Source organism: Dromaius novaehollandiae, chromosome 11 (assembly GCF_036370855.1).
Source record: "Dromaius novaehollandiae isolate bDroNov1 chromosome 11, bDroNov1.hap1, whole genome shotgun sequence".
Lineage (NCBI taxonomy): Eukaryota > Metazoa > Chordata > Aves > Casuariiformes > Dromaiidae > Dromaius > Dromaius novaehollandiae.
This window is the reverse complement of record NC_088108.1, coordinates 2624273-2649875: the sequence shown is the minus strand read 5'-3', so window position 1 is coordinate 2649875 and position 25603 is coordinate 2624273. Positions and strand designations below refer to the sequence as shown.

General features: G+C 47.5%; 1 protein-coding gene across 6 annotated transcripts in view; it reads left to right on the top strand.

Annotated features, from left to right (window-relative positions):
• Positions 1 to 25603, top strand: part of HDAC8 (histone deacetylase 8) — a 53279-nt gene that overhangs the window by 1117 nt on the left and 26559 nt on the right. For 4 of the 6 annotated variants that reach the window (XM_064518003.1, XM_064518001.1, XM_064518006.1 and 1 more), the window contains exons 3-9: positions 1277 to 1407; positions 3038 to 3138; positions 4306 to 4361; positions 12469 to 12581; positions 13673 to 13750; positions 14614 to 14722; positions 23968 to 24140. In XM_064518003.1, coding sequence (XP_064374073.1) covers positions 1277 to 1407; positions 3038 to 3138; positions 4306 to 4361; positions 12469 to 12581; positions 13673 to 13750; positions 14614 to 14722; positions 23968 to 24140 — 761 coding nt within the window. Of the gene's footprint in view, positions 1 to 1276; positions 1408 to 3037; positions 3180 to 4305; positions 4362 to 12468; positions 12582 to 13672; positions 13751 to 14613; positions 14723 to 23967; positions 24141 to 25603 lie in introns of all 6 variants that reach the window. The other 2 variants (XM_064518005.1, XM_064518002.1) reach the window with 1 other exon arrangement.

Here is a 25603-nt window from a genome sequence, read left to right as displayed (position 1 = left end):
CGTACACATCGTGTATTTCTAGGATCTAAGAAGAGTCTGCTTGTTCCGCTAAATGGACAGGATTATGGTAATGAAGGCAAATGCGGTATATGATTACCCTTCCTAGTCTGATGGCGTGCTTGTGCTTTCTCAGTACAGCACTCTGCCACCAGCATCTCCCACAGCTCTGAGCAGAATTGATGGCGTAGAAACCATCCCTGTTGGTGCTGCTCTGAATCCACTGGACCGTGCTGAAACTGAGAGAGATCATGTTGTTTTGCTGTATTGCAATTTGGGAGACTTTTGGTGAGCTCTTGAGGCTGTTCAAGAGAGATAACATTGAAACTGAAGTTTGAGATAGAAGAGTAAGAACTCTTCAGTCTTCCAATAAGCTCTTGAGATTAGGAGTGGGAAGGGAAAAAAAGGCCTATCTTAGTTTCTCTTGCATAATATCTCATAACATCTTAAAAAATCCCAGACTGCTGTTCAGTAGGGCCAGATAGTCCCTATGGACTTTTTTCTTTTTTTAATTCTGGTCATTTTGGCAGAGTCTGTTTGGGAAATGGTTATGTGTACAGTTACGGAGGCAGATCTGGGGAGCTGTTGTCCCCAGGAGTGGGGAGAGATGGTCCCAGCAGCTGAGGCTGGCTTGGAGCTGCTAACTTCTTGCATTCTTCCAGCAGCAATGGAGCTGTACTCTCTGTGTGCCCCAAGAGGCTGGGGGGCTGGAGAGGGCTTCAACATGTTTCAGCATTTAAGTGGACAGATTGCAAAACACCCAAGCCCAGGAAAGATGTGTGCAAGTTCCTGAGGACAGAAATTGTCTCTGCTTCAAGTACAGGCAGAGTTGAGAGCGTGGGAGAATTGCTTTTTGGAGCTTGCCCCAGTGGATTAGTGTCCTGCAAGAGCACTGGGCTTGGCCTTAAGGTTTTGACTCTAATTTCTTCTAAGTGTAATCAAGATGTTGGATCTGCTGGTAATGGCCTAAACTGGGAGAACAGACAGAAAGAGAAAAAACTCTAAGCAAGGTGGGAAGGTTAATGCAGGTAGCACCTGTAAATGTTCCTCAGCCAGGGCAGGCACAACAGACAGGGCCGCGCTTGGGGGAAAAGGCATGCTCCAGCTCAACAGAGCAGCTTTCTCAATCAAAATGACAGCGTACTGTGGTAGGGCAAGTTGTTTTTCAACAGTAATTACTGAAAAAAGGATTTCTAGCCTGAGGAGATTAAAGTTGGGCATCCCAGCAGTACCCTGGTGCCTCTTGTACTGACTCCCTCCCTTCCCCCTCTCTGGCTAGGATAGTCAAGCCAAAGGTGGCTTCCATGGAGGAGATGGCAAGCTTCCACACAGACGCGTACCTGCAGCACCTACAGAAGGTCAGTGAGGAGGGAGATGATGACCATCCAGAGTCCGTGGAGTATGGACTTGGTAAGGAGCCTTTGGGGATGGAGGAATGGAAAATGCGCAGTTCATTTCCAGCCTGAAGCTTTGTGTGTTGGCCAGAGAGAGCAATCTTTCTTCTTTTCATTTTTTTTTATTTAGTTTAGTGCATTTTTGCTTTGAGAACTGTTTGCTGTTTTCTTCCAGTGTGTGTTAATTGCCTAAAACCACTCCTCCTGAGCCTGCAGAGCCAGTGCAGCTCTCTGGATAGGCAGCTGAATTCTGTTTGGCCTCATGTATCTTCAGCGGGAGATCAGCTGAGTATCAGGTCCAAGGTTTTTCTTGCTGGAGCTGATGTGAGGCAGGGAGTGAGCTCAAGTTGGCTATTGGGTTATGTGGGTGAGACTGCAGGGTTAGTGTCTAGGAGAAGGACGTGGTTTCACTCATGAACTGAATACGCTGAGAGAACGCAAGGGTCCAGAATGGGCAGATGAAAAGTTCGCATTTCCTGGCTGAATTGAATTTAGATGGCTCTGTTTAAACAAATTTGACATGGGGTTTTTCTGGCTTTTCAGAAGTATCTGCTAGAGAGCTACAGGCTTAAAACTGTAAGGACTTGGTTGTTTCCCAAAGAGGATCAGCCTGATCCAAGCCCGATACGGTGTTGCCAGGCCCCCTGCCTCCGTCAGTGAGCAGTCACCTGTCAAGTTCTCTTTTTTGGTGTGGCCAGCAGAGGGTACTCTCATCCTCACAGTGCTGCTCGGTGCAACTCTGCAGCGCCCATAGCTGCCAGGAGCCAGAGCCTTTCGCTGCTACTTGGGTGCCGCTTTGGGCATATTGAGCAGAACACAAGGCCCTGACGTGCTGCCCTTGGAAAATAGCTGAGGACTGGCTGCCTGAGCCAGCAAGGCTGCCGTAGCAGAGGACACTTAAGAAGAACAGCCTGGAGCTGGCTTGTGTGGACAGCCAGGAGCCAGAAAGGCTGCTGCTTGCCTGGTGGGTGGCTTTGCCCATGTCTCAAGCAGTGGGTTCTTGCCTGCCTGAACTTGATAAAATTTGAGCAGTGTGGTAGTAGTTAAAGCAAATAAGGTAACTGTGGGTACTGCCTTTGTCTCAGTCTGCCCTTTGAATTTCTGAAGCCGCTCTGAGCAGCGGCCCTGGGCTTGAGCTGAGCTGGGGAATGGCTCCAAGGAGGCTGCCGTAGGGATGAGAGAAGATCGTATTCTATGGAGTACCTATGGAGTATCTAGGCTTGTCTTCCTTGTGGACACCTCAGTTTCTAGAGGGGCAAGGTACCTTAGTCGCTGTGTCAGGGCTTTCCTGGTGGACTGGCCAAAGAACTGAGAGTGTTTCTGCAAGGTTGGTATTGGGGACCAGGAGGCCAAGCAGGCCAGGCACACGTTTTGTAAGTTGGCTCAAGACCTTTCTGTGAGTGATTTGAATGCAAGAAAGCATGTTCATTGTTGACATTTATTTTTACTACCTATGGCACCTAGATCTGCTGTGTGTGTCCAAATGTGATGCCTGCTGTGGGGATCTTGTGCCCTTTTTTTTTTTTGGACTGCTCAGAACAGAAAGTTAGAGCTGTGCTTGAAGGCCAATAGCTCAGAGCAAAGAGGATGTGCTTCTCCCAGAGGGAATTGCCTTCCGTGTCTGATGCTCTGGTTCTTGTCTGCAGGTTATGACTGTCCAGCTACGGAAGGGATCTTTGACTATGCGGCAGCTGTGGGAGGAGCCACCATCACTGCAGCCCAGTGTCTGCTGGACGGCAAGTGCAAGGTAGCAATTAACTGGCCTGGAGGGTGGCATCATGCAAAGAAGTAAGAAAACAATCTCTTCCCTTGTATTTTTTCATCTGGTGTCTGAATCTAGCCTCCTAGCTCCCAGCTTCCCTGTGAACCCTCAGGATGAGAAGATCCAGTAGTGGCTAGAAGAGACAGTAAGGTGTGAGAGTAGACTAGGGAAGAGAGGAGGTAGATGGCAACGGTCCGAGTATAGGGCGGAGGCCTGAGAGCAGGCTGGTTTCTGCCCAGTCCTGATCCTATCATGGACTGCAACGTGGGTCTCGGGTGGTTGTATTCAAAGGTTCCTTGAGCCTTCCATCCAGTGATACCTGTGTATCGCCTGGGGGCCAAGTGAGAATTGATTTTGCAAAGCACACTGGGGTCCCTAGAGGAGGGCTGTGGAAAGGCAAGTGATTGGTATTGCTTCAAACTCCGAAGAGAATGGGAATGTGGCAATACATTGTCCAAATTGTCTTTTGTGGCTTTTTTTGATTTCTTAATAAGAGGAGGAGTGAAATAGTGCAGTACTGACCTCTGTTTTTTTCCACGCTCTGAGAGTGGCTGTTTGCTCTGGACTCTACTGTCAATAGTAGTCCTCCAGAACAGCAGGAGAGGAAGTAGAAACTTTGTCCCTGAGTCCTGTGGTTCTTCAGTGCTAAAATCACTTGCTTCTGTGGCCTGTGGGGTATATGTTTTATTTTAACTTGAATGCCTCCATCCTCCAAACCATGAGGCCTGTCTGCAAGTACAGATAAAGTATCCAACCCTGTCCCCAAGTAACAGAATTTTCCATGCCAGAGTGGATTGACTACTCATCTTTTCCATGCCGTGTGCTAGTAACCTCCCCCGTGTGCAGGCCTGTCACTTTGCTGGCTCTGTGTTTGAAGGCAGGTATGGTTTCTTCTTGGCCTTTGCAGTGCCACCCTGTTTCCCTGAGGAGCCCCAGCAGTTAGTGCGAGTCACAGGCATAACCTGGCTCTTTCTACATGAGTGTGCAGATTTCCCTTCTTGCAGCAGTGGCTTTTCTGGCCCGGCAGAGAAACTCTGTGGAACTATAATAATGCTGTACAAACTCTAGCGAATGGTCTCAGTCTGTGGTGCTGCTCTGCTGGGAACCTGCTGCTTAGGCATTTCTTCCACTGATTTATTTAATCGCTTCTAGATCCCATGTGAAATTGTTGCACCCATGACGTCTTGTGGCAGAGTCCTGTGGTGTCAGTAAGCATTGTATTACCTTTCGTTTCTTTTCAACCTGTCAGCTGCTAGCTTAATTGCATGCCTCCTACTTCTCATATGATGAGACAGAATGTATAATTGTTCCCTATGTGCCTTCTCTGTACTGTTTATGATTTTTCAGACCTTTGTTATATCCATCATGAGTCATCTCTTTTCTAGGTTGAAGAGTCTTATGCCTTGTTTAGGAGCTGTTTGAAGCATGCTGTGAACTATTTTTATTCATACCAAAGTTCCCCAGAGTTTGCATTTATTGGCAAAGCCTTTCAAAAGTCTTGCCTGGCACAGAGAAGAGTCTGTTTTGTCCTGGGCGAGATTCCCTCTGTGCTTAGGATGGGATGGGCCAAGAAGTTATAGGCTTTATTTCCCAGTGATTTCTCAAGGGATGCAAACTTGCTGTGCTTTGATTTCTTACCTAGCTAGGCTGTGTACAAAAGCCTGTTTATAACGCAGGGTAATGCCAACATTACACATTAGCTCACACTGAGAAACTTTTAATACTTCCTTCTCACCCACACCCAGACGGGTTGCACTGTGCTTCTGTGCTCTCCTGGGCTGGTTGTGCCACCGCGGGCCTTCCTGGTGAACGCAGGGAGGCTTGGGGCTGAGTGTTTGTTTTCCGCCCCGTTCTCCTCTTGGGTTTGGGAACAAATGGCCTGTCCTTGCAGCTGCCTTTGTAGTAGGAAGCGTTGGCATAAGCCCGTGGTGCAGATGTGGTTTGTCCCTTCTGTGGGTCATGCTGGTGTTGTTCAGCAAGGCTGCCAGCAGAAGGCAGCTTTTACCGGTTGCAAGCGTGAATAGCGTGAACCTGGACTTGGGTATAAGCACTTCACTTGATGGCTCTTTCTCTGCGGCGTCGTTCAGCCTACAGTGCAGTGTTGCAAGACAGCTGTCAATCATTTTTTTGCTAGTCACCAATACCCAGGAGAAAGCGTAGGTGTGTGGGAGCCAGTTAGGCCTCAGGGTAGGTTTCAGTGGGTGAACATGGTGTGCTGCACACAGATCTCTCTCTGTGGTGGCAGGTTTCTGCCCAAAGGAGCCCAGGATCAAACCTTGAGGTTGGGGCAGGAATGAGAGTTGTGCCTAGTCCTGTGTCTGATACTGCTGGAACTGTAAGTCACGCCAAACTGATTGCACAGGGAAGAGGTGAGCAAAGCCATTTGTCAGTTTTCAGTCTGTTTCCCGTATGTGGGTGTTTTCTCACTTGCTGAAATGACTTTTATAAACAGTGAGGGAGCAAAAAAAAAAAAAAAAAAAAAAAAAAGGCTGATGTGCTTCAGAGAAGGAAATCTAACAGGACAGTCCTCGGGTCACACTGTTGATCAGGTGCCTCACCAGAAATGAGAGGGGTTTTTCAAACAAACTCCAACAAATTCAAGTCGTGCCCTTTTAGCTTTATTTTTAAGGTCCCATGGAGTATTTGGTGACCGACTGCCCCCAGACTTGTGTACATCCCTGTAGATGGGAGAAGACTCCCCTGTGAGATGCAGCCCAGCTCAGCATTAGCAAGGCCTAGTTTGCCCTGCTGTGGTCTGTGAGTGGAGCTGAGTCTGAGAAGAGAGTGGAGGTTAGCTGTGCTTGTCAGATTTTTCCATCATCAAAGTTAAAAGCTTTATGATTGTATTTTTTTGATATTTCTGGTTTTTTATGGTTTGGGAGTTTAGCTTTTATGATTAGCTTTTATGATAGATATTGTGGTATCATTCATAGTTTCTCCTATCCTCATAGTTTTTTTTGTCTTCTTAGACAAAACCAACCCAGCAAGACGCAGTAGTCCAAATTCCTGCAGGTGTCATATTCAGCCCGTATCTGTTGTCTGTACTCGTTAGCTTTTGATCTAACCAAAAGTGTCAAACCCTTTCAGAGAATGTGGATTTTAACAAAAGTGGGCTGTCTCCCTTTATCAAGAGCAGAGTGAGCTGGGGAGCATCTCCATTCAGATGTAGATAAGGAGCTGTGAAATTCATAAGTTAAATGATTCCAAATTTCTCACCCTTCCCGCTTTTTAATAGTGACAATAATGTTGCTATAAAAAGGTAGGAGCCCTCTTCTTTAAAAGTCACTGAACAGATCTTGCAAGATCCCTTTTTTGCATTGGACTCTCAGGGCACTGGGCAAACAGCTCTGAACAGTGGTGATAAGGGAGGAAGCAGCAGAGAAGACACAAGTACAGAAATTTGTCTTTTCTGAAAGTAGAACTAGGTTTTTCGGGGAAAAGTTAATTTCGCTGGCCTGTTTTCAGGTTCCCAGTTGTAGTGTTAAACAGCTTCACACCTTGGCCTGTTGCTTGTTGTTATCCTCCTCTCCCTCAAGTCATGGCATTTGTTGGAAAGCGAGAAATCAACCTGCTCTTTGAAGAGAGAGACTTGGATAAAACGCATCTTATTCAAAAAGACCTGCCCAAGTGAGCTGCTTCTCACTTGCGGAGCGGGGGGAAAACCTTCTCCAGAAGTTACTGGTGAGCTCTGTAGAGTCTTGCCTAGCTACGCCAGGGTAACACCAGGCCATTTTTGTGCATCAGTATCCTGGATTACGTTCTGTGCAAAAGCACCTACACAGGTGGAGTGAATTGCCAGTGTGGTGGTGTTTAGGGAAGGGTTCTTGATTCTTTGATCCCAGACCTAATTTGCAGGATCAAGCTTAAAAAAATTTAGCTATTTACTACAAGCACATTCTTCAAAATTCACTGAGAAACACTCCTTGGGTTTCTTGCTTAAAGTTGTATTCCCAAGTAGGACTGTATTCAGAGGAGATTTCTTTAGCCATTTTCGTAATGTCTTGCTAGCAGTGTAAGTGTTTCACTAAAGCTTTTGAGCTGCTTCTGAGGTGCTCTGTGATTACAGCATGCTTCCATTTCCCCATTGCCATTCAGCCTCTCCTCCAAAGGCTGTGAGGTTTAATTTGTTCCTTAGGAGAGAGCTCTCAGATTCTGCAGTGGAAGATCTCGAAGAAGAGCAAAGAGTTGCTGTCTCAAACTCAGCCTGAAGCTTCCTTGTCCCAGCCTGTCCTTATGTTGTCTGTCAATAGCTCAAGTGGCTATTTAGATACATGCAGGCCTCTAGAAAGTTTATAGGTTGAAGCTTCCAGCTCTTTTGGTATGTATTATAACATTTGAGTGGGAATGGGAAAGTCCCAAGGCAGGGGCTGGGCACCTGGGTTCCTGTTTCCAAGCAGCTAAGGTGATGAGGCTGCTCAGGCTCTTAGGAAACTTCACTGGCTGCCAGAGATCTGCAGTCTTAGTTTCCGCAAGCATCACCTGGAGTTTTTATAGCTTGATGCATCCCAGAAATCTGGAGCTTTTGGAAGGGGGGTGGGACCTCTACTGAATTTTCATAAAACCTGTCTTCCAGGACCTTGGGTATTTGGGGGGACTAGAGTTGTGGGTTGGTCTTTTTTTATTTTCTTCTGCCCCTCCCCACCCAACAGAACAGCAGGTACAAACATTTCCAGTGCTGGCCACAAAAGAGAACCAGGGTGAAGAATAATAGACGAAGCTGCTTCTGGTCTTGTCCTTGGGGAGCCTGGCCCTGTGCTGCTGCTATCCTGGGCAGCGTACATGGAGAAGGAAGTGCAGTGGCCCAATGCATGCAAATAACGGAAAGAAAATGGAGGCTGGCTTAAAATAGAGTGTTAGTGCTGAAAGGTCCTTTTTCTGATCAGTCGCACTCAACTTTCCTGTCCCGGTTCCCTGGGTCCCTACCCTGACAAATCCTATGTGGTGGGGCTGCTAAAGAAGAATCACCTTCTCAACACTCCAGCCTACTCCCTTTTCCTTTCCTGAGTTGTTTGACTTTGTCTGGAAGGTTTTGGAGCCCAGCTGCTGAATAAATGCTGTTCTGGATGAGTTGGGCCCAAGATCTGAAGTCATTTCTAGTTTGCGCCTAAGGGCTTAGCTGTCAGGAGGCATCTTCTCAGCTGTGGGCTCTGTAACCCTTGCTTCCAAAACATCTCAGGCTCCCTTTACTCCCTGAGCAGCTGTGAGCTCCAGTTCTCAATCTCCATGCTGCAACACAGAACGCATAAATACAGTGTTTAAGTATGAAGTTTAACATGAGGTTGTAAAGCCTGATTCGGTGGTATTAAAGCATGTCCCAGTTGTTGGCAGGTGAAGACTTGTGAAAACGTAGAAGCCGGAGTGGATCTGACCCATTCCCAGCTCAAAGGGATGGCTTATTGCAGGACCTGTTTAAGCATCTTAGCCAACCTAGTACCACAGCTGAGGTTTCAACCCTTTCCACAGTCAGCTCTGCTCTCCAACAGCGATGTGATACTGATGTCCACATTACTTACCACTTTTCTTAATTTCACCTCATAGTGACCCCAATCTAACAAGCTGCTCCTTCTTTCCTTGCCATCTTGGAGTTACCACCTTTGATTCCTCCTCTCCTCCTTATGTTGTTGTGTCCTAGCCAAGTCATGTAGTCTGCTTTTGTAAACCAGCCGTCCCTGAATGTTGTGACTGATTGTCTCTGAACTCCTTTCCAATCTGTCCAACAATTTTTGGACCATATCGGATGAAAAGTTCTGTAGGTAACTGCATTCAGAAGGACTGTAAGCATCTGCCTCTGAGGTGTGATGACCCATTCTCAGTCCCTTTGCCATTTATGTCTGATGTGTTATATCTGTTTTCCCATCTCGGTGGCGCTCAACAGCACTGCTTTGGGCTTTTCTCTTGCCATCGACTCTGTGGGAATATTTCCCACCTGATTTTTTTGTTTTTTAAATTTCAGGCAGAATTGAACTTTCCTGCCCTTGTTTCCTCTTCTATGTTTTGCAAGTTTCATGTTTGCAGTGCTTTTCAGTTCAGGCTTATTTGTAACTTCCATCAATTTTCTGTTACTTCCCTATCTGGCCAGTTAATAAAGCTAGGAGTAATTGTAGCAGGTCCTTGTCAGCAGCCTCTTTGCGTCTTCTCCCTGCTTCCTTCCTGCCCACTGAGAAGTGCAGTTATTGCCCCTTGGTTTCTATTTTTTGTTGGCTCTCAGATGACATCTCTGTCTAAATCTGTGCGACTTCTTAAACTACTGAAACACTGTATCTTACAGGCTGGCTAAAATCTAATTGTTCCCAAAGCACATTTTTTTTTAATAAAATTATCAGGTTTGTCTGAATTTTCTGAAGGCTAAATCATTGCACTGCTTAATGCTTCTGGCTCCAGTAGCCACTAATCTCACAGTAATTCCCCTCTTCCTGGTGTTTGAATTCAAGTTGGCTGCATGGCTGTTCGGAGGGACGCTCTTTCCTCTTTTTCTTTCAGCATTGGTATTGCATTCATTCCTCGAGTTGCTGTGTTTGGTACCTCCTCGTTTCCCTCAAAGAGCATCAGCAGTCTGGGAAGCTCACGGAAGTCTGCCAAACTGAAAGTGTGTCTTTGTCTTGTGTTTGGCCCCAGCAATTTGAGACCCAGCAACAAGCAGCTGATTGACCAGGCTATAATCTTTCTGTGGGAGAGACGAAAAGAGAGACCGCTTATCTAGCAGGTGCACGTTGTCGGGAGACATGCAGTTAGCTGATTGCAATCGGGTGCACGGCTGCTAAAGGCAGTAAGCTGCTCTGTTGTTTTGAGAAAGAGTGAGTGTCTGTTGTCACTAAGTGGCTTTTTGTAAGTTGCTTCTCTTTCTGCAGCTTGAGGGTGAGCATTTATGCAATATGAACTTACTCAAGACCCGGAGTTGGTATGTACATGTCCTTTTGTCAACAAAGAGCTGCCGTTGGTGGAAGGGAGAGCAGGCTTAATTACTTCCCAAGGCCATAAAGATGGAAATGGCAACCATTGCCACCTTGGGTTTTTGAAATTCCCAGTTTATTAGGATGCTTTTGTGGCAGAGGCTGAGATGATGAGTTGATGCCCATTATTGCCAGCAGGGAGGGCAGTGCCAGATCAGTGATGCTCGAAGCTTGTCCCTGCCATGAACCTAGGAGCAGAAATTCCAAGCGCTGGCCCGAAGCCGCAGCTCTGAAGCTGGCCAGCCTCTGTCCAGGCAGGTGTCCTCGTCTGTTTGGCCTTGAGGCTGAAAGAGGTCACACGTAACAGTGTGGGGAGAGTGTCACAGGGACCCACAGTGCTTTGCTTAGGTGTGGGCAGGAACTCCTCAGCTTTCCTTTCCCCAAGCAAAAACCTCTGGAAACCTCACTCCAAAAGGATGTGTGCAGTGCCTCCCTGCCTTGTTTTGCATGCCAAAAGCAGATGTTTCCTGGATGCTGTCCCTACTTTTTGCAAAGCTGCATCTCTTTGGCCTGGTTTGCGCTAGCTTTGTCTCCCAGAAGCTTCCGCTCTTGGCCCCGGTTGCAGCAAGTGCTGGCTTAGATGAGAGGTTCGGGTTACAGAGGTGTCAGTGGGAGTTAAACCCCTCAATCTCTTGAGATGGGGCCTAGATTTTTGGCAGCCACTATCATCTTGACCAATGTGTCACCTGGCTGGGAGAGACCCTCCTGGGACTCAAAGTCTAGCAGCTGGAGCTCTGCCAGTGCTCCCACCTGCAGTGGACTTGCCGTGATCTGTATCAGAGGGCGAACTGGCCTCCAGGGCAGGATGAATGTCAGCAGCTAACATGAACCTGAGGCAGTGCAGGTTGGGCCAGGGGCAGGTGAAGCTGTTGGGAAAGGACTGTCTGCTCACAGTCTATAGGCAGGGCATTGCTCACTGCAGGGGACCAGAACACGAAATAGTTCACCTTGCTTGTTTGTGGGGTAGGGAGGAATATAGAGTGTAATGACACTTAAATAAGATTCTCAGGATACCTGTTAACATCCTCATTTTCAGCATCACTATGGATGAACAGAGCCAGAGCATCCCTGAAAAGAATCCATGCTCACAGAGATTTGCAGCGAGTATCAGAAAGTGCAGTTCTGCTGCCCTATGCTTGCTCCTCGCTTTCTCCAGCTGTTTTATGGGCATGGGAGCATCAGGAGAATTGTGCAGAGTACTGTAGCCGAAAGCCAAGAACCATTTCTAAGAGGCACATCTTGGGCTGTGGAGTGATTTGAGCATGGGGAAGAGGAGCTTGGGCCCTCCTGTTATAAACTAAAAGGCTTTGGCTTAAATCAGCTGTCTGGGGTTGGCCAAAGAATGCAAACGGAGCTTGGCTTTGGGGCGGCAGCTTGCAAAGCTGTGATGAGTAGGTGTCTTTTCACTGTGTGCCTGAACCCAGTTTATGGTCTGATGGCAAGTGGTGACCAGGGACTTGACTTAGAAGCAAGTCCAGAGTAAGGATCAATAAATTTTCTTGTTCCTTTGGTGCCAGGAATATGATGCATCCTCCGCGATGCATGTCAAGGATAACAGTTTCCGTGCAATGTTTGGTCCTCTGTTTAGCTGCTGGGGGCTCTCCTCTGGCTGAGCCCAAGATCAGTATTATGAGGGGCTTCACATGGGGCCTTCATGTGTTTCCATTTTCTTGGGAAGGAAGGAGAATGTTGTTTTGGGAGAGGCTGAAACTTCACACGCCCTGGAAGGGAGTAGGAGAGTATCACCGTTTCCTCCCACTGCCTTGAACCTGCTTCTCACTCACAAGAGCTTCTCAGGAGCTGTGACTCAGACAGAGCAGTGATGGGGTGGCTAGTGGACTGGACGGGGATGCCTGCTGGTGCCTGTCCAGGACTCAAAGAAAAATGATCAGCTGGGACTCTACAGGGGTCTGTCTTCTTGCCACAGTGGGACTGAAATAGAGGGGTGAGGAAAGTACAGTAGGCAGCAGGCTTGACTTCTTTTCCAGTGGCTCTGAATTGCTTTAAAATACTTCAGCTGCAGAAAGCTGAAGTTTTATTTGTGCAACAGTGAAATGGGTAGAGATACTTTGCCAAGCCCTCTGTGGTCAGAGGCTGTCCTCAGCAGAGTGGGCTGATGCTTTAGCCAGCTGATGGCAAGCCCAGGCCTTAGAAGTGATCAGTGTAAACAGTCATGTTTTCTGTGCTTCCCAGCCCTGATTTCTGCTGCTCCTGACCCATCTCTTGACGGCTGCTGGGCCTTGGCTGGGTTGTGCATCCTTCTCTCTATCCCTGCAAGGAGGAGCCTTGCAAAGTGCAGGTGGGAAAGGCGAGACCAGCGGTGGTCGCAGTGATGATGTTCAGCCTCATGGCCGTTTTTTTGCAGAGACGAAGCTTCTGGCTTCTGCTACCTGAACGATGCTGTCTTGGGGATCCTGCGGCTGCGCCAGAAGTTTGACCGCATCCTTTATATTGACTTGGATTTGCATCATGGGGATGGTAAGGCCCAGTGCAGGCTGCAAACAGCACAGCAGCACAGACCGTGAGGGAGCAGTGGCAGAGGTGAAGGCCTGTTGGTGCAGTAGAGTTTATCTGCTGCAACAGCAGTGGCTTTATCTCCTTTCAGTACAATCAAATTGCCTCAATCCACTTCTGCCTTTTTCTGGTTTATAGATTTGCATCATGCTACTCATCAGCTTGATGTTACAAAGTATACTGCCGTCTCATGAAGTTCTTCTGGGCAGCGGTCTTGTATCTAAAGTGACAAACTGCATTAACGATGTGTCCTAATCCCCTCTGTCAGAGGCTTTCCAGCAGGAGGACCTCCCCAAGCCCCTTGTCTCCCATCCTAGAAGAACAGCCAGTGATGATTTTTAATTGTTTAATGTCACCAGTGCAGGATTGCAAGAGGGAAGCAGTCAGTAATAAATGATGCTTTTAAAAGAAGGCTCGACACTATAAAACTAAAGCCAGAGCGGGCCTTGCTGAAGCTGCTCTTTGCTTCAGGGACATTATTTCAACACCATTTAACATTTCCTGCTTTCCTAACTTTTATGGTGTGTTTCATTTTGCTCCATTTTTCCCCCACATTTGGTTTCTGTTAAGTTCTCCTGTTATTTCTTTTCCTCTCTTCACCCCCGCTATTTTAATATGTCTTTTAGAAAAAAAAATGGTGTGTTGAATTGCAGCAGTGCTGAGAATGAGCAAGAGAGCCCAGTAGCTCTGGTTCTAATCAGAGCCAAGCCCTGGCCAAGACATCCTTCCTCAGCTCCCTCCCCCAGCCTTCCAGGCCAAGCAGTGCCGCCCAGTGATGCTAACATGGACACTGGCCTGAGGTATTGCGATCCATTCAGTAATGATTAGCATGAGACCAGCCAAATTCATTTCAGTTGTGACCTTTGCTGCGTCTGAATGCAGGTCTCTGTTTATTAAGGATAGATTTATTGAGCCACATCTGGTTTTCTGTTTCATTAGTTCTGTTCCTGCTCCACTCACTGCCCCTTGTTTGTTGAGTGGCTCATTTGTGTGTTTGGGCTCTGCCACTTACGTGAAAGATCCATGAAACTTTTTTCTCTTCCCTCTTTTGATAGGTGTTGAAGATGCCTTCAGTTTCACCTCAAAAGTCATGACTGTTTCTCTGCACAAGTTTTCACCAGGATTTTTTCCAGGCAAGTTGAACTTGTGAGGTTTGTGTTAATTCAGTTCACATGTTACTGACAGGGCCCCAGCAAAGGCAGCTCTCATCCCCTCAGTTCAGCAGAGGTTTCTCACTGCCTCCCTGTCTAAGTGCCTCTCCTACTGACCCAGGAGAAAGAAAGAAGGGAGGAACTGCATGTTTGGGCTAGTCTCTGGCAGAGCCACTGCTGGGCTGCCACCTTCCCTTGAACACGTGTAATGTCAAGTAGCTGAGGTGAGAGACCGGCATTGGTTTTACATCGGTTCTCCCAGGATACTGTGGGAGAGTACATCTGCCCTGGGGTGCAGCAAGAGGCTGGACTACACTGACAAAGCGAGAGGGGAAGGTGTGTTCCCTCTTTTACTGAGGGGAGCTAAGATTAAGTGACTTGTCCAAGGAGATCAGGCAGAGGTAGGGCCCAAACCTTGAGTCCTGATCTATCCCTTAACCTTAGGACCATCTTTGGTCTTAAAGAATGATGGTCTCTGAACTCTCCCAGCTGGATGGTTCATGCCCAGAAGTCCAAGAGTCCCTTCTGGGGTGCCTTCTGCTTCCCCACAGGTGCCGTGATCCATTTCCTGTGGCAGCCTTTCTGTGACTGATATAGTTTCTGCCATCAGTCAGGGGTTCCCGTGAAAATGAGAGCCTGCAGGACTTGAAAGCATCATTATAGCATAGGGCAGACAACTAGAACCAGGTGCCTAAAAACCCTTCTTTATTGGAGATGGTAAGCGGACTTCTCCACAGGCATGCCAGGCCCTGGCTATCTGTTCTCATGTGAGACATCCCAAACCTTTTTCTCCTGTTGCTGATCCCCTTTCCGTCTAAACTAACTTGGGCATTTCTGTTGTTCAGGCACTGGTGACGTGACAGATGTTGGCCTGGGGAAAGGTCGCTATTACAGCGTGAATGTGCCTATTCAAGATGGCATTCAGGATGAGAAATATTACCAGATCTGTGAAACGTAAGCCCTCTTGCTCTGATACAGTTTGTTTTCAAGGGATTTTTAGGGAACAGAGACAGCACAGATTTATTTATTTATTTACTGTTTTTAATTAAAATCTTTCCTGTAGATTAAGGTTTGTCCTTTCCCCTGTTACAGTTTTTGATTACAATGAACACAGATAATCTTCAGACATCTCAGAGGTCTTGTCCAAATCCTTGGGCAGACTGAATATACAGAGGCCTTTGTCGTGGGTGGGAGGGTCTCTCTGCCATGGGTCAGCCTTATTTGTTCAAAGAGGGAGTGAAAAGGGAAATGTACTCTTCAGCTGGACTCTTGGCTGTACACTTTTGTACTCTTGGCTGGACACTTTTTCTTCAAATAAATGCTCTGAACTCCTAAACATCCATGAGACATATGCTTGGGGCCGAGCTACAAGTGTTTTCAAAGCACCTTTTGTCTACCCCAGAAGAGTGAAAGACTGAAGCTGTTTCTGTTGGTGATAGAACTGCCTCCTGGCAGACCCCTCCATCACTTGGCGGTGACGTACCTCATAAGCTGTTGTCTATGCTGAAGCTGAACTGCTAGGCTTGTTCTTTTCTAGGGGAGACTAACCTTAGCTCAGGGCTGCAGGACATGGTAGCACATTCACCTCTTAGCTGTAACACCAGAGGGCTAACACCACTCAGGATTTATAGCCTGGTAGGGCAGTCACACTGTGGTCATGTCTCCTACCATCTTGTTGATCGCCACTGCTGGTGGTATGGTAGCCCTCTTCCTGCTGAGGGTTGCCTTACCTGTTGCGTATGTTCCCAGCTGAAGGACATCAAAACCTACCACAGGTTTCAAGCTGCATGTCAACAAAGCATCTAAAAAGAAATTCTGAGATCTCATGGGCAAACAGGTAGAGTTCTGTCCTGGCCAGGAGATAGTCATGTACGTGATCATGGGTATCTCATCCAGCTGATGTCAGAGGATGATCACAGGCTCAAATTGCCTATGCTTTCCAAAGCTGGACTGAGATTGGAGCTGGTGACCTCCTCTGACATGGATTTCTGTAGGTTGATTACACCCTGCGCAGAGCATTTCCTCATATTCTTCTCCTCAGTGTCCCCTGCTGGTGAGAGAAGACCTGCTCCTTGGCAGGCCTTTCCTCTTTGCGGAGGTGTTGCCAGCTCAGGCATTCCCAGAACAAAAAGCCAGGGAAACGTTCTGCAAAACCATCTCATCTCCCTGTGTCTTGGGGACAACTGCTTCCCTTGTCTCTATGGAGACTTATCCACTGCAGCACAATGATATAAATAAATAAGGAGGAAGTTTGCTTTTGGAGTCTTTCAGCATGTGCACTTTGAACTTGCCTCTCCATAAATTACACTGCTTGCTTACACTGTGTTTGATTGCTTTTCTTGTAGTAGATAAACTCTTATCCTGCTTCTGGGTGGTATGGCACAGGGATAATTGCCTATTGTTTCTGGAAATTGAATGACTTGGGCTCCAGTTAAAATACGTTGTTAATAATAGCTACTGTGTGGAAGAGGGGCAAAGGGTGACATTTATTTATTTTTTTTCTGGAAAGTCTGACGTGTCTTTAAAAGTTTGAAGACAAAGGCAGCCAGAGATGCAAAGCTTCTGAGCTATAGTGAGATTGACAGCACCAGCGCTGGATGCCGAGCTGCTGCAGTATGCGACAGTTGTAACTTGTGCAGAGATGTATCCAAGGCATGTTTCCGCTCACAGCCCTCTGGGAACCTCGCTGCTCACATAGCCTCTCCGTCAAAAGAAAAGTTATGATGAGTCTGGCTAATCATAAGAGCATCCAGAATAGCTCACTCATTTGATCACCTTCCACAAATGCCCAAATTAATAAATCAAATCAATTCTGATAGTATGTCAGTACATTTACCTAGAATCTAAATATTAATCTTTTGCAGCTCAAAAGATGCAGCATGTGAGAAACATAAGTGCAGAAAACTATACTAAGAAATAATCCAGAGACATTTAAAGACATATATATTCAAAAGACGAGGAGAAATCTGAGATATTTTAAATTGCTGTAGCTCTTTATACTACAAACTCGCATGTAATTATACCAGGAAGAGATATTTAATCATCTATTTCTCTTCTAGTACTATCCATAATGTTTAAAAAAGAAAAAAAACTGAATGGTGTTTGCTTGTGTTGTTAAGAATGATGCACGCCCACTGTGTTAACACTGTGCATAGGCATGGATGTAGCAGGGATTCTGCATTAGCTAGGGCAGGCTGAGCTGTGTGACAAAGATCTGCTTATCTGAAGGTTTTGTCGTGTCCATTATTTCAGTGGAGAAACGAGATAGTAATATAAGTCACTTCCAAAGAAAGCAGGCAAAACCTTTATAGCAGCAATACTATGGCATGCCTTGCATGCGATCAAGAAAGAAGATATTATTTCTGTATTTACAGTGTATTATTAATAGTTACACAGTGAAGAAAGAATGGTTGGGATGGGACGTGTTGTTTCACAGCAGTCAGAGGCCAGCTGTCTTGGCTCCCTTGGACTCTGTTTCTGAAGGTGGTCTGCCTTTCACTGGGATACCTGCTGACCTCCTGGTGGCAAGACCATGGAATGGGCATCTCGTCCTGTTGCCTGCGGTGAGGCTGGTTGCTCTCAGAGGCACAATATGGGACAAGCAGGGCCAGTTCCTCCTTATCTGATCTGATGTGCTGTTTCCTGTTCAGCAGGCTTTTGGTGAGAGGGAAAAGTAATACTTCCTTTTAAGTTCTTTCAGGAGCTAAGCAAGGGCTTCCCACCTCTGTCAGTATGTGGGCATCTGCACTGTCCTAGTGGCAACGTGGATCTCTGTAGATCCGATTTCAGTCTCCTGAAAGGTGGCTGGCTTTCTTTCAGTGCCTCTTGTGAATCCTGTAGATGAGCCCCAGACTGGAAATCCCAGGCTTGGCTCTTTTTTTTTTGAAGCACGGGTTTCCCACTTGCAGGAATAGGGCTAGAATAAGGGAAACTGCAGTACCCCTTTCACAGTACCCCTAGCTGCCTGGTACTAGCCGTGATGGGTCAAGGGTGCCTACTGACTTGTCCTTCCACACATTTCAGTGTTAAGGAGGATGTCAGCAGAGAGGCAAGTAACCTCTTCCCAGCGGAGCGCCTGTCTAACGCAGTCAGCGGCAGGGGGAGGTGGGGTCAGAGGCTCAAGTGCAGGTGAAGCATGTGAAATGCAGGAGAAAATGCAATTATTGTGTGCCTGTGTCATGTATCTAGTGGGGCTCTTTAACACAGTACAGGTATATAAATGAAGCCTCCTGAGGAGAGACTGCTCCCTCTAGGCATAGAGTGCAGAAGGCTTAAAAAGCACTTTGTGGCTTCCAAAACAGGGCTTGCATGTCTCAGAGGTAGCACTAGCCAACAGCCTTGTGAAAAGCCGCCTTTCCCTTGTCCCCCTCCAGCTTGCTTTCCCCACTAGCCTTGCACTGGCCGGGCCTGTTTTATTTTTCCCATTCCCAGTTCTCTTAAGTTTTGGAGCACTGGAAATCTCTGAGTACAGGTGGCAAGAGCAAAACCTGGGCCCTGTGGGTTGGTAGGCAGCCAGCAGCAATGTGCTGGGTGTGTTCCCTGGCATGTGCATAAAACAGCAAAAAGGGGAAGCTGGAGGCCATTCAGAGACTAAAACTGTAGATCAGTTTTTGAGGGAATAATGTTGGGAACAGGCCAGAGCTGTCCCCGCTGCTTCTATGGAGAAGAACATTCAGGGGAAGATTCAGCCTGGCTGCTTCACACATACCGTGGCATCCAGATGAATGCTTGGCCTGTTTTAAATGCTGAGCATGTTAATTTTTCCAATAATTGACCTTAGACTATGACCAGCAATAACTCTGGACTGATATCATTGGTGCCTATGGGATGGGAATGGAAATGCTATAATTATATGAGATCAGTTCTGGATCTGGCCATTGGGTTTAGGCACTGAGCAGTACAGATCCCAGAATGACTGTGTTATTTGGAGGCTGTGGGGATTAGGAACATGGCTTGACAACGGGGTTTAGGGTCTGCTTGGGCATGTTAGGATCTTCAACTTCCTATCCTGTAAAGGCTGAATGCAGCAAGAGACCTAGCCCACCATCTGGACTTCATTGGCTTGATCTGGTTTTCATCACGGAGTAGAGCTTAGATCCTAAATGCACTTCCAGACTCTGGAAGTTTAAAATAGATATAGTCCCACAAACAACTGTTGCAGAAAGTTCACATTCTGAGCTTTTCAAGGTTTGGGGTGAAATTTTGAAGCTTAGGCGGAGAATCCAGATCAAGGCTTTCTTTGGAACAACTCCCAAGCCTAAGCCTTGTGAAAAGGTCCTGTTTAACCCAGTGGATCATGCTTTTTTCTCCGTATCTGTGCTAGTAGGCTGCATGCATATGGTGGGGTCAGGCACAACCAGCAGCTCAAATCTGCATTCCAGGTGTGGAAATGAGGCTGGCTGGTTTCTTTAGCTTATAGACAAGGCTGATATTGTTCCCCACTGCAGCTGTCACATGTGCTTTAATGTATCCTGGATCTCACTAGGACACGTACAAAGCAGAGGCAGTTCGCAGCAGCGTGGCAGGCTCGTGGGAACCAGGAGGTGAGCCGGCATGGAGAGAACTCGGTGGCACTTTGAGAGCAGCAGGTCCCTGGGCCATTGGGAAGCTCTGGTTCTTGTCTGCTTGCGGAGAGGGAGAAAAGAGGAGCAGCCGGGGCCATGTGTCAGTGTTAAGGAGACAGTGGATATAGCTTGATGGCTTGGTGGGGATTGGATGCAGCGTCTTGGAGGTCAAAGGAGTACGTCACAATCACAGAATCACAGAATGGTTGAAGTTGGAAGAGACCTTTAGAGATCACCTGGTCCAAACCCTCTGCTCAAGCAGGGTCACCTAGAGCAGGCTGCCCAGGACCATGTCCAGATGGCTTTTGAATATCTGCAAAGATGGAAAGCCCACAACCTCTCTGGACAACCTATGCCAGTGCTCAGTCACCCTATCTATCCAAGTAGGTTAAAGACCCCTGGTTTGGGGAGCTCTTTCCCATTCTTGCAGACTGACAACCATCTCTTGACACTGAGAGGAAACATTGAGCAGCACTGGTCCTCTTCCAGTGGCAGTCCTGCTAAGGCACTGACATTTTCCCTGCCATTCCGGGTTTGCTTGAGAAATTGCAGAAGCCTGTTTTCTTCCATCCTCCCCATCAGCCGTTGAGTCTTTCAGCTGTTCTTCTGACCTCTCTGTGGGTAACAAAAGGCTACTTCTCTGTCAGATGCTTCCTGTTTTCTTTGGGGGCTCCAGGGGAGGGGGAGTGAATTGGATGCTGGTGAAAGACAAGTCTTGGAGAGGTCTGGAAACTGGCAGCATCTGTTCATCTCCACTACAAGGACAGGCAATGCAGCCTTGCCTTTGCTCACTGCCCTGGTTGGGCCAGGAGGGAACTGCTGGGGTCACCTACATGGCTCATGAGACTTCCCTGAATTAACTCCTGTTAGAGCAGGGGCAGAACATCCCCTTTGCAGGTGTGTCAACTGAATACACTTTGTTGTGATCTGAACCAACTGGTTACAGTACAGTGTTACGCTGCCTGACCTGGTGGTTTAAACATGGCTGTGAGCAAACCCCATTCTGGTGTGTAGAGCAGCTGAAGTCACTGGACTTCCTAAAAGAGCAAATGTTTATGTAATGGGCCTGGGGTGTGCAGGAGTCCAGGCTGCATGGTTCTTTTCTGGCTGTGCAGTTCCCTGGCGGCAGTGACGGAGGGGAGCGAGCAGGGGACGTACCATCCCGCCGGAGGTAGCTGTCACAGGTCAGAGGTTACTGCACCCACAGCTGAGAAACCATGAGAGATCTCTGCCACACTCCTGATGCATTTTGATGCAAAGTCAGTTGTTCTAGCTGGGTTTAGAGTCTTACCTTTGCCTGGAGGTATATCAGGAGTTTCTGTTCAGTTCTTTCTGATGTCTTAGTTTTTAGGGACAACGGCACACAGCTAAGCTTGCCCATGCTGAACCAGCAACAGCTGGACCCGGAGGGACTCATTTAACTGCACCCTGAGGCTGACTACATGTCTTTCTTCAGATGCTTGAGCATGTTTTCCCAGACAGGCATGGAGCTCTGACAGCATGACTGAGTTGACCTTATTGAGGGATGCTGACAGAAGGGGGGAAGAGTCCCATTCCTTCCTCCTTGCACTTGGCTGCCCAGTCCTTTCCCCTTTTTCCCCTGGGCTGACCTTGCAATGAACCAGTTCAGGGAGTCAACCCAGCAGAAAACTAACCCTGGTGAGCAACTTTCTATTAGTGCACTTCTCTGAAGTTGCTGACTGTGGGATCAGAGCAGCTCAAGCATAAGCAAAAGAAAGGGGATGGGTGGAAGGGACTGCCCTGCTGGTGCGCCGTCAGTTTAGCTTTATTGTCTGCTCAAGCTTGTAGCCTGCATGCATATGAGTGTCTGTAAAAATTTGGAAGGAGCTGAGACTTCAGAAAAGCCCTTCTGCTGACTTCCCAAAACACCAGAAAGAGTTACTCTCTGCCTGAGCACAGTGCAGAGTGAGAAGGGGGCTAAACTATCTTCATGCATTAATGGAGATCCCAGGAGTTACAGGCCAGTGCTGTCATGTCAGGGAGATATTTATCCTTTAGGTAATATCTGCAATGTGCTTTGAAGATAAAAAGCCCTGGGAGACAGTGAACTTTATTCAAAACTCCTCATGCAGCCAACAAAAACCTGCAGGGATGTGCTGAAAGACTCTTCTCTCTCCTTGCTGGGAGATCTTGCTGAGAAATAGTAGGAAGTCTTGGCTCAAGGCTTAGTTCAGAGTGGCTTGAAACAATTTGTTTATGTCCGGGTGAGTTTCTTTTGGGGAATAATTGTAGGACTCATGTGGTAGCAATTGCATTTTGGTGGAAGTGGCTGTCCTTGCGCAATAAGGCAACAGCCACATCAATGAGGGGGCTGTACGAGCATTTGCTTTGCTGCTGAGAGGCGAACATTTCACTGTCCATGTTGTTTCATGTGCCTCTGCCCTTTTCTGGTTGATCTTTGAGAAATGCAGAGCATCTCGAGGAAAGAACAAACGGTTTGAGTTGGGCACTGTCTGATGCCTGTCTAGCAAAAGTGGGTAATTGTGTCAGAGGGAGATGGGGAAAGAGGGTCCCAAAGACGGCCCAGGGGAGCTAGCTGTGCTTGCAGAGGTCTGGTTGCAGGCTATGAAAGCCCTCAGCAGCAGCAGGAAGTGCCAAGAAGCCCTTGAAGGAAGGCAGTTCAGTCCTCCTTACTCCCAGAAGGAGTAGTACGATCTGCGCCTTGGAGTGGGAGGGCTATGTGAGCAGAGGGGGAAACCCAACACACACCCCTTGCCTGCGTGCAGACGCTGGCATCAACTTCCTAGTGGGGATTTATCTGTTTTCACAACCCTACGCTATCTTTTGTTGGTAGGTCATCGTGTGGTTATATTTATTTCTTCTCCAGCTGCTAATGATTCTTGTGGTTCCTTACAGTTGCCATAAATGAAGCCTATACAGTGTAGCATGGCCTTCTGCTCCTAAATGCGGGTTGAGTTTTTTTCCAGAGGTGCCTGTATGTCAGTGTTTAGGGCAGCCCTTAATCTGTGGTGCTTGTAGAGCTGATGGCCTTAACCTTGCAGTCATCTACCTTCACAGATTGCATTATGCTCAGTGGGGTTCCTTGTCTCAGTGAAGTGACTTGAGAAGTTGCCTGGGGTGAATGCTGTGTAAATGTAAGCTCATAGTCATGGGGAAGCAGCTCTCTGGTTTGACACCAGACTGGTTTATAATTGCACATCAAATAAGATCTGGAGATACTTAGATTCTCTGTTTTCCTCACTTAGCCAAGGCAGAAGCATTTATTCCAGGGATCACATCTGTTTCTACTTTAGGAAAATAAAAACACTATTGAGAAAGGAACATGTTTTTCTCCCTTATTTGCCTTGTGTTTTGTGCTAGGGAGCACAGCATTGGGAACAGTATTATTCCCTTTGTGTTCCTCTTAATACCAAAAATCTCCTGAAGTAAAGCCAAATGCATGACATGCCCAACTGCCTTCTCCAAGAGAGAATGTTTCTAATAACAAATGATCAACAGGATGCCATCCTTGTCACACTCTAGCATGTGCTAGGTCCTCAGGGAAATGTGTTTCTGCCTGAAGAGCCATAAGGGAGAGGGTAGAGTGAGAACCAGGACAGAGTCCTCCTCTATTTGTCCTATCTTGTCTTTGTGAGAGACGTTTGACAGTTTAGGAGTGTTTTTTCACCAGACACCGCTCCTCCTTCTGACTTTTCCAGGGAGGAATGCCCCTGGGTTCCAGCCCTTCTGCTCAGAGTGGGTGATGTTGTAAAATGTGTGGTATGATGCTACAGCTGAGCTGATGAGCCCTTTCAGAGGGCTAAACTCGGTGGTAGAGAGTGATGGAAGGGGAGGGTAACTGGGAGCAGAGGGAGCATGGCTGGTATGTGAAGGGCATGGGAAAGCATAGCCAAGGGTGGGGAGCAAAGGCAGCACTCTGTCAGGGCAACTTAGATTTGCTTAAACCCTTGTGCAGCCTCAGGTGAGTTTCCCCTGGGAGCTCTGAAGAATGTCAAACACACAGTTAAGTGAGGATCTGGAAAAAGGCAGTTTGGTTTGGTAGTTCGGGTGAAGGCAAACTCTCTGGGGGATTTGGTTTGACGTGAGAAGTCTGAAGTAGAAAATGCTGACGCTCAGGAAATCTTGAGAGGCATCAAATGACTTTCAGGGAGTAGGTCTGTGGAGGGAAAGGACCAGGCTTCCCTAGCCCAACTCTGATCCCACAGCATCTGATTAAAGCCTTGGTCCCTAGCTCTGTGTAGTGCGAGAAACCCAGCTCTTTGAGATCTTGTCTCAGGAAGTCACAGGGTCTTTTTTTAGAGTATTATTTTCACTTTACTTTTGGGAGTTGTTAAAGTAACTGCTGGCAAGGAGGCAGTGAAGTCTTTTTTGTGGGCCAGTTAGGGTTTGGGGATATGTGGGAAGGCCCTGGCTTGGACTCAGTGCTTCTGTACGGCTTTTAAAGCTGCCGATGTGCAGTACATGTGAAATGTTCAGCTGTGTGACACCCAGAACAACCTTTGTCCTGGCATTTTAGGAGGTGGGCAGGTTCTGTCCATCTCAGAACTGAACGCGCCAGCACCCGGAAAGGCAGAATGCTGCAGTGCTGCTGTCTACAACAGCGTCCCTTCGAAACATGTGTTTGTGGTAAACCCCACCACTTCTTTTCCGCAGGGTGTTGAAGGAGGTGTATGCTGCGTTCAATCCAGATGCAGTTGTGCTGCAGCTGGGGGCAGACACAATAGCCGGAGATCCCATGTGCTCTTTTAACATGACGCCTGACGGAGTGGGCAAGTGCCTGAAATACGTTCTGCAGTGGCAACTGGCAACTCTCATCCTGGGAGGAGGTGAGTACGCACATGTGTCATGCTGTTCATAGAATAACAGGTTTGTCCTCTCGTGACCATTTCTGAGAAGCATGCCCTTTGGGCTTGAAACCCACCTGAATTTAGGAGGGTGGCTCGTATGGTTATCATGAGGAAGGCTCTGTATAGCTGGTAGAGTGCTGTTTTTACACAGACATGAAATCCTTGGTATCAGCAGGTCCAAGTCTCAATCCTGACCCCAGCATCCTGAGTTAAAGGTTACTTGGCTCCTCTTGAGGAGAGCAAAGTCCTTTAACCGCAATGAACTCTGACCCTGGCTTCTCAATGCCATCTTTGAGTCCGAGCTCTGCTGATCAGCCCTGCAGGGCTTCTCTTTAAAAGTGAGCGCTGTGTTCCCAAACCTGCTTTGGGCATCTGGCAATGAATGATCTCTTTTGGATTCAAGCAGGGGCTTGAGAAAAGGACTGGCTGCCTGCATGGTATAGCAGGACTCTTGATGCCCAGTGAAAGCTAAGTTTGAGTTGCCTCTGCCATGCTGTGTTACCAGCTGCTTGTCCAGTGGGGAGAGCACAGTACAGGCCTCTTGCAACAGAGCATTTCAGAACAATCAAAAGCACTCTGTGTTAGGGAGAGCCTCCCAGCTCTGTGCTTGAAGCCTCATCAATTCTAGCTGTTGTTCTTTTCAGGAAGGGGGAAGATCAGATATAGTATGTTCAGCCTAAACTTTAATGTGCCTGGTGCAGGCTATTTTGGAAAAGTTCCGGATGTTCAGTCCTGCTGTGACTGTGTGCGTGTGTTGCGGAAGATACTTTTCAAACAAAAAGAAACCCCAACACTTTTGCCAAGAAATGAGAGAAAACTATTTCTCGTGGTGAAAACAACAAAGGAGCATCCCACCACCGCAGCTTGCAGAGGCATTCGAAGTTGCAGGATGGAGTCAATGCTTGCTGAAAAGCAAAGGGAGGTGAAAGTTGAAAAATATGATCACGCTCTCCTTTCAGTCTTCACTGCTGGGAAAAACTCTGGAGAGTCTCTCACAGGATTGCTTTAAGCTAGGGTTCCTCCTTGGGAGGACATGCCCAGTTTTGACCATTACCACATTCACTGTGAGACCTCATTTACTGGTGAAGCAGTCACAAGTTGAACTAATTAGCTTCATATTTGTCCTCTCACACACGGTAGTGTTGGAGAGCGCACCAACAAATGATTGAGCTTGTGCATCACTCTTCATGGGACAAAGACTGACATTAAAACAGTAATCCCTAGTCTCCACTGCTGTCTTTGCACTGCTTTCCTCCATGTGAACACTCCTCCTCATCACCAGGAGAGAGCCCAGTGCACAGAGCTGAGGGCTCGAGCCAGGTCTGAAGAGGTGACTGGAAGAGGCTGTCTGCTGGCCTGTGCTGTAACTGGAATGACCTGTGGTTCGGTTCTGGAGATGTGCCCCTTTTGTACAGGACCATTTGGATTTGTTCTTGTGTAGC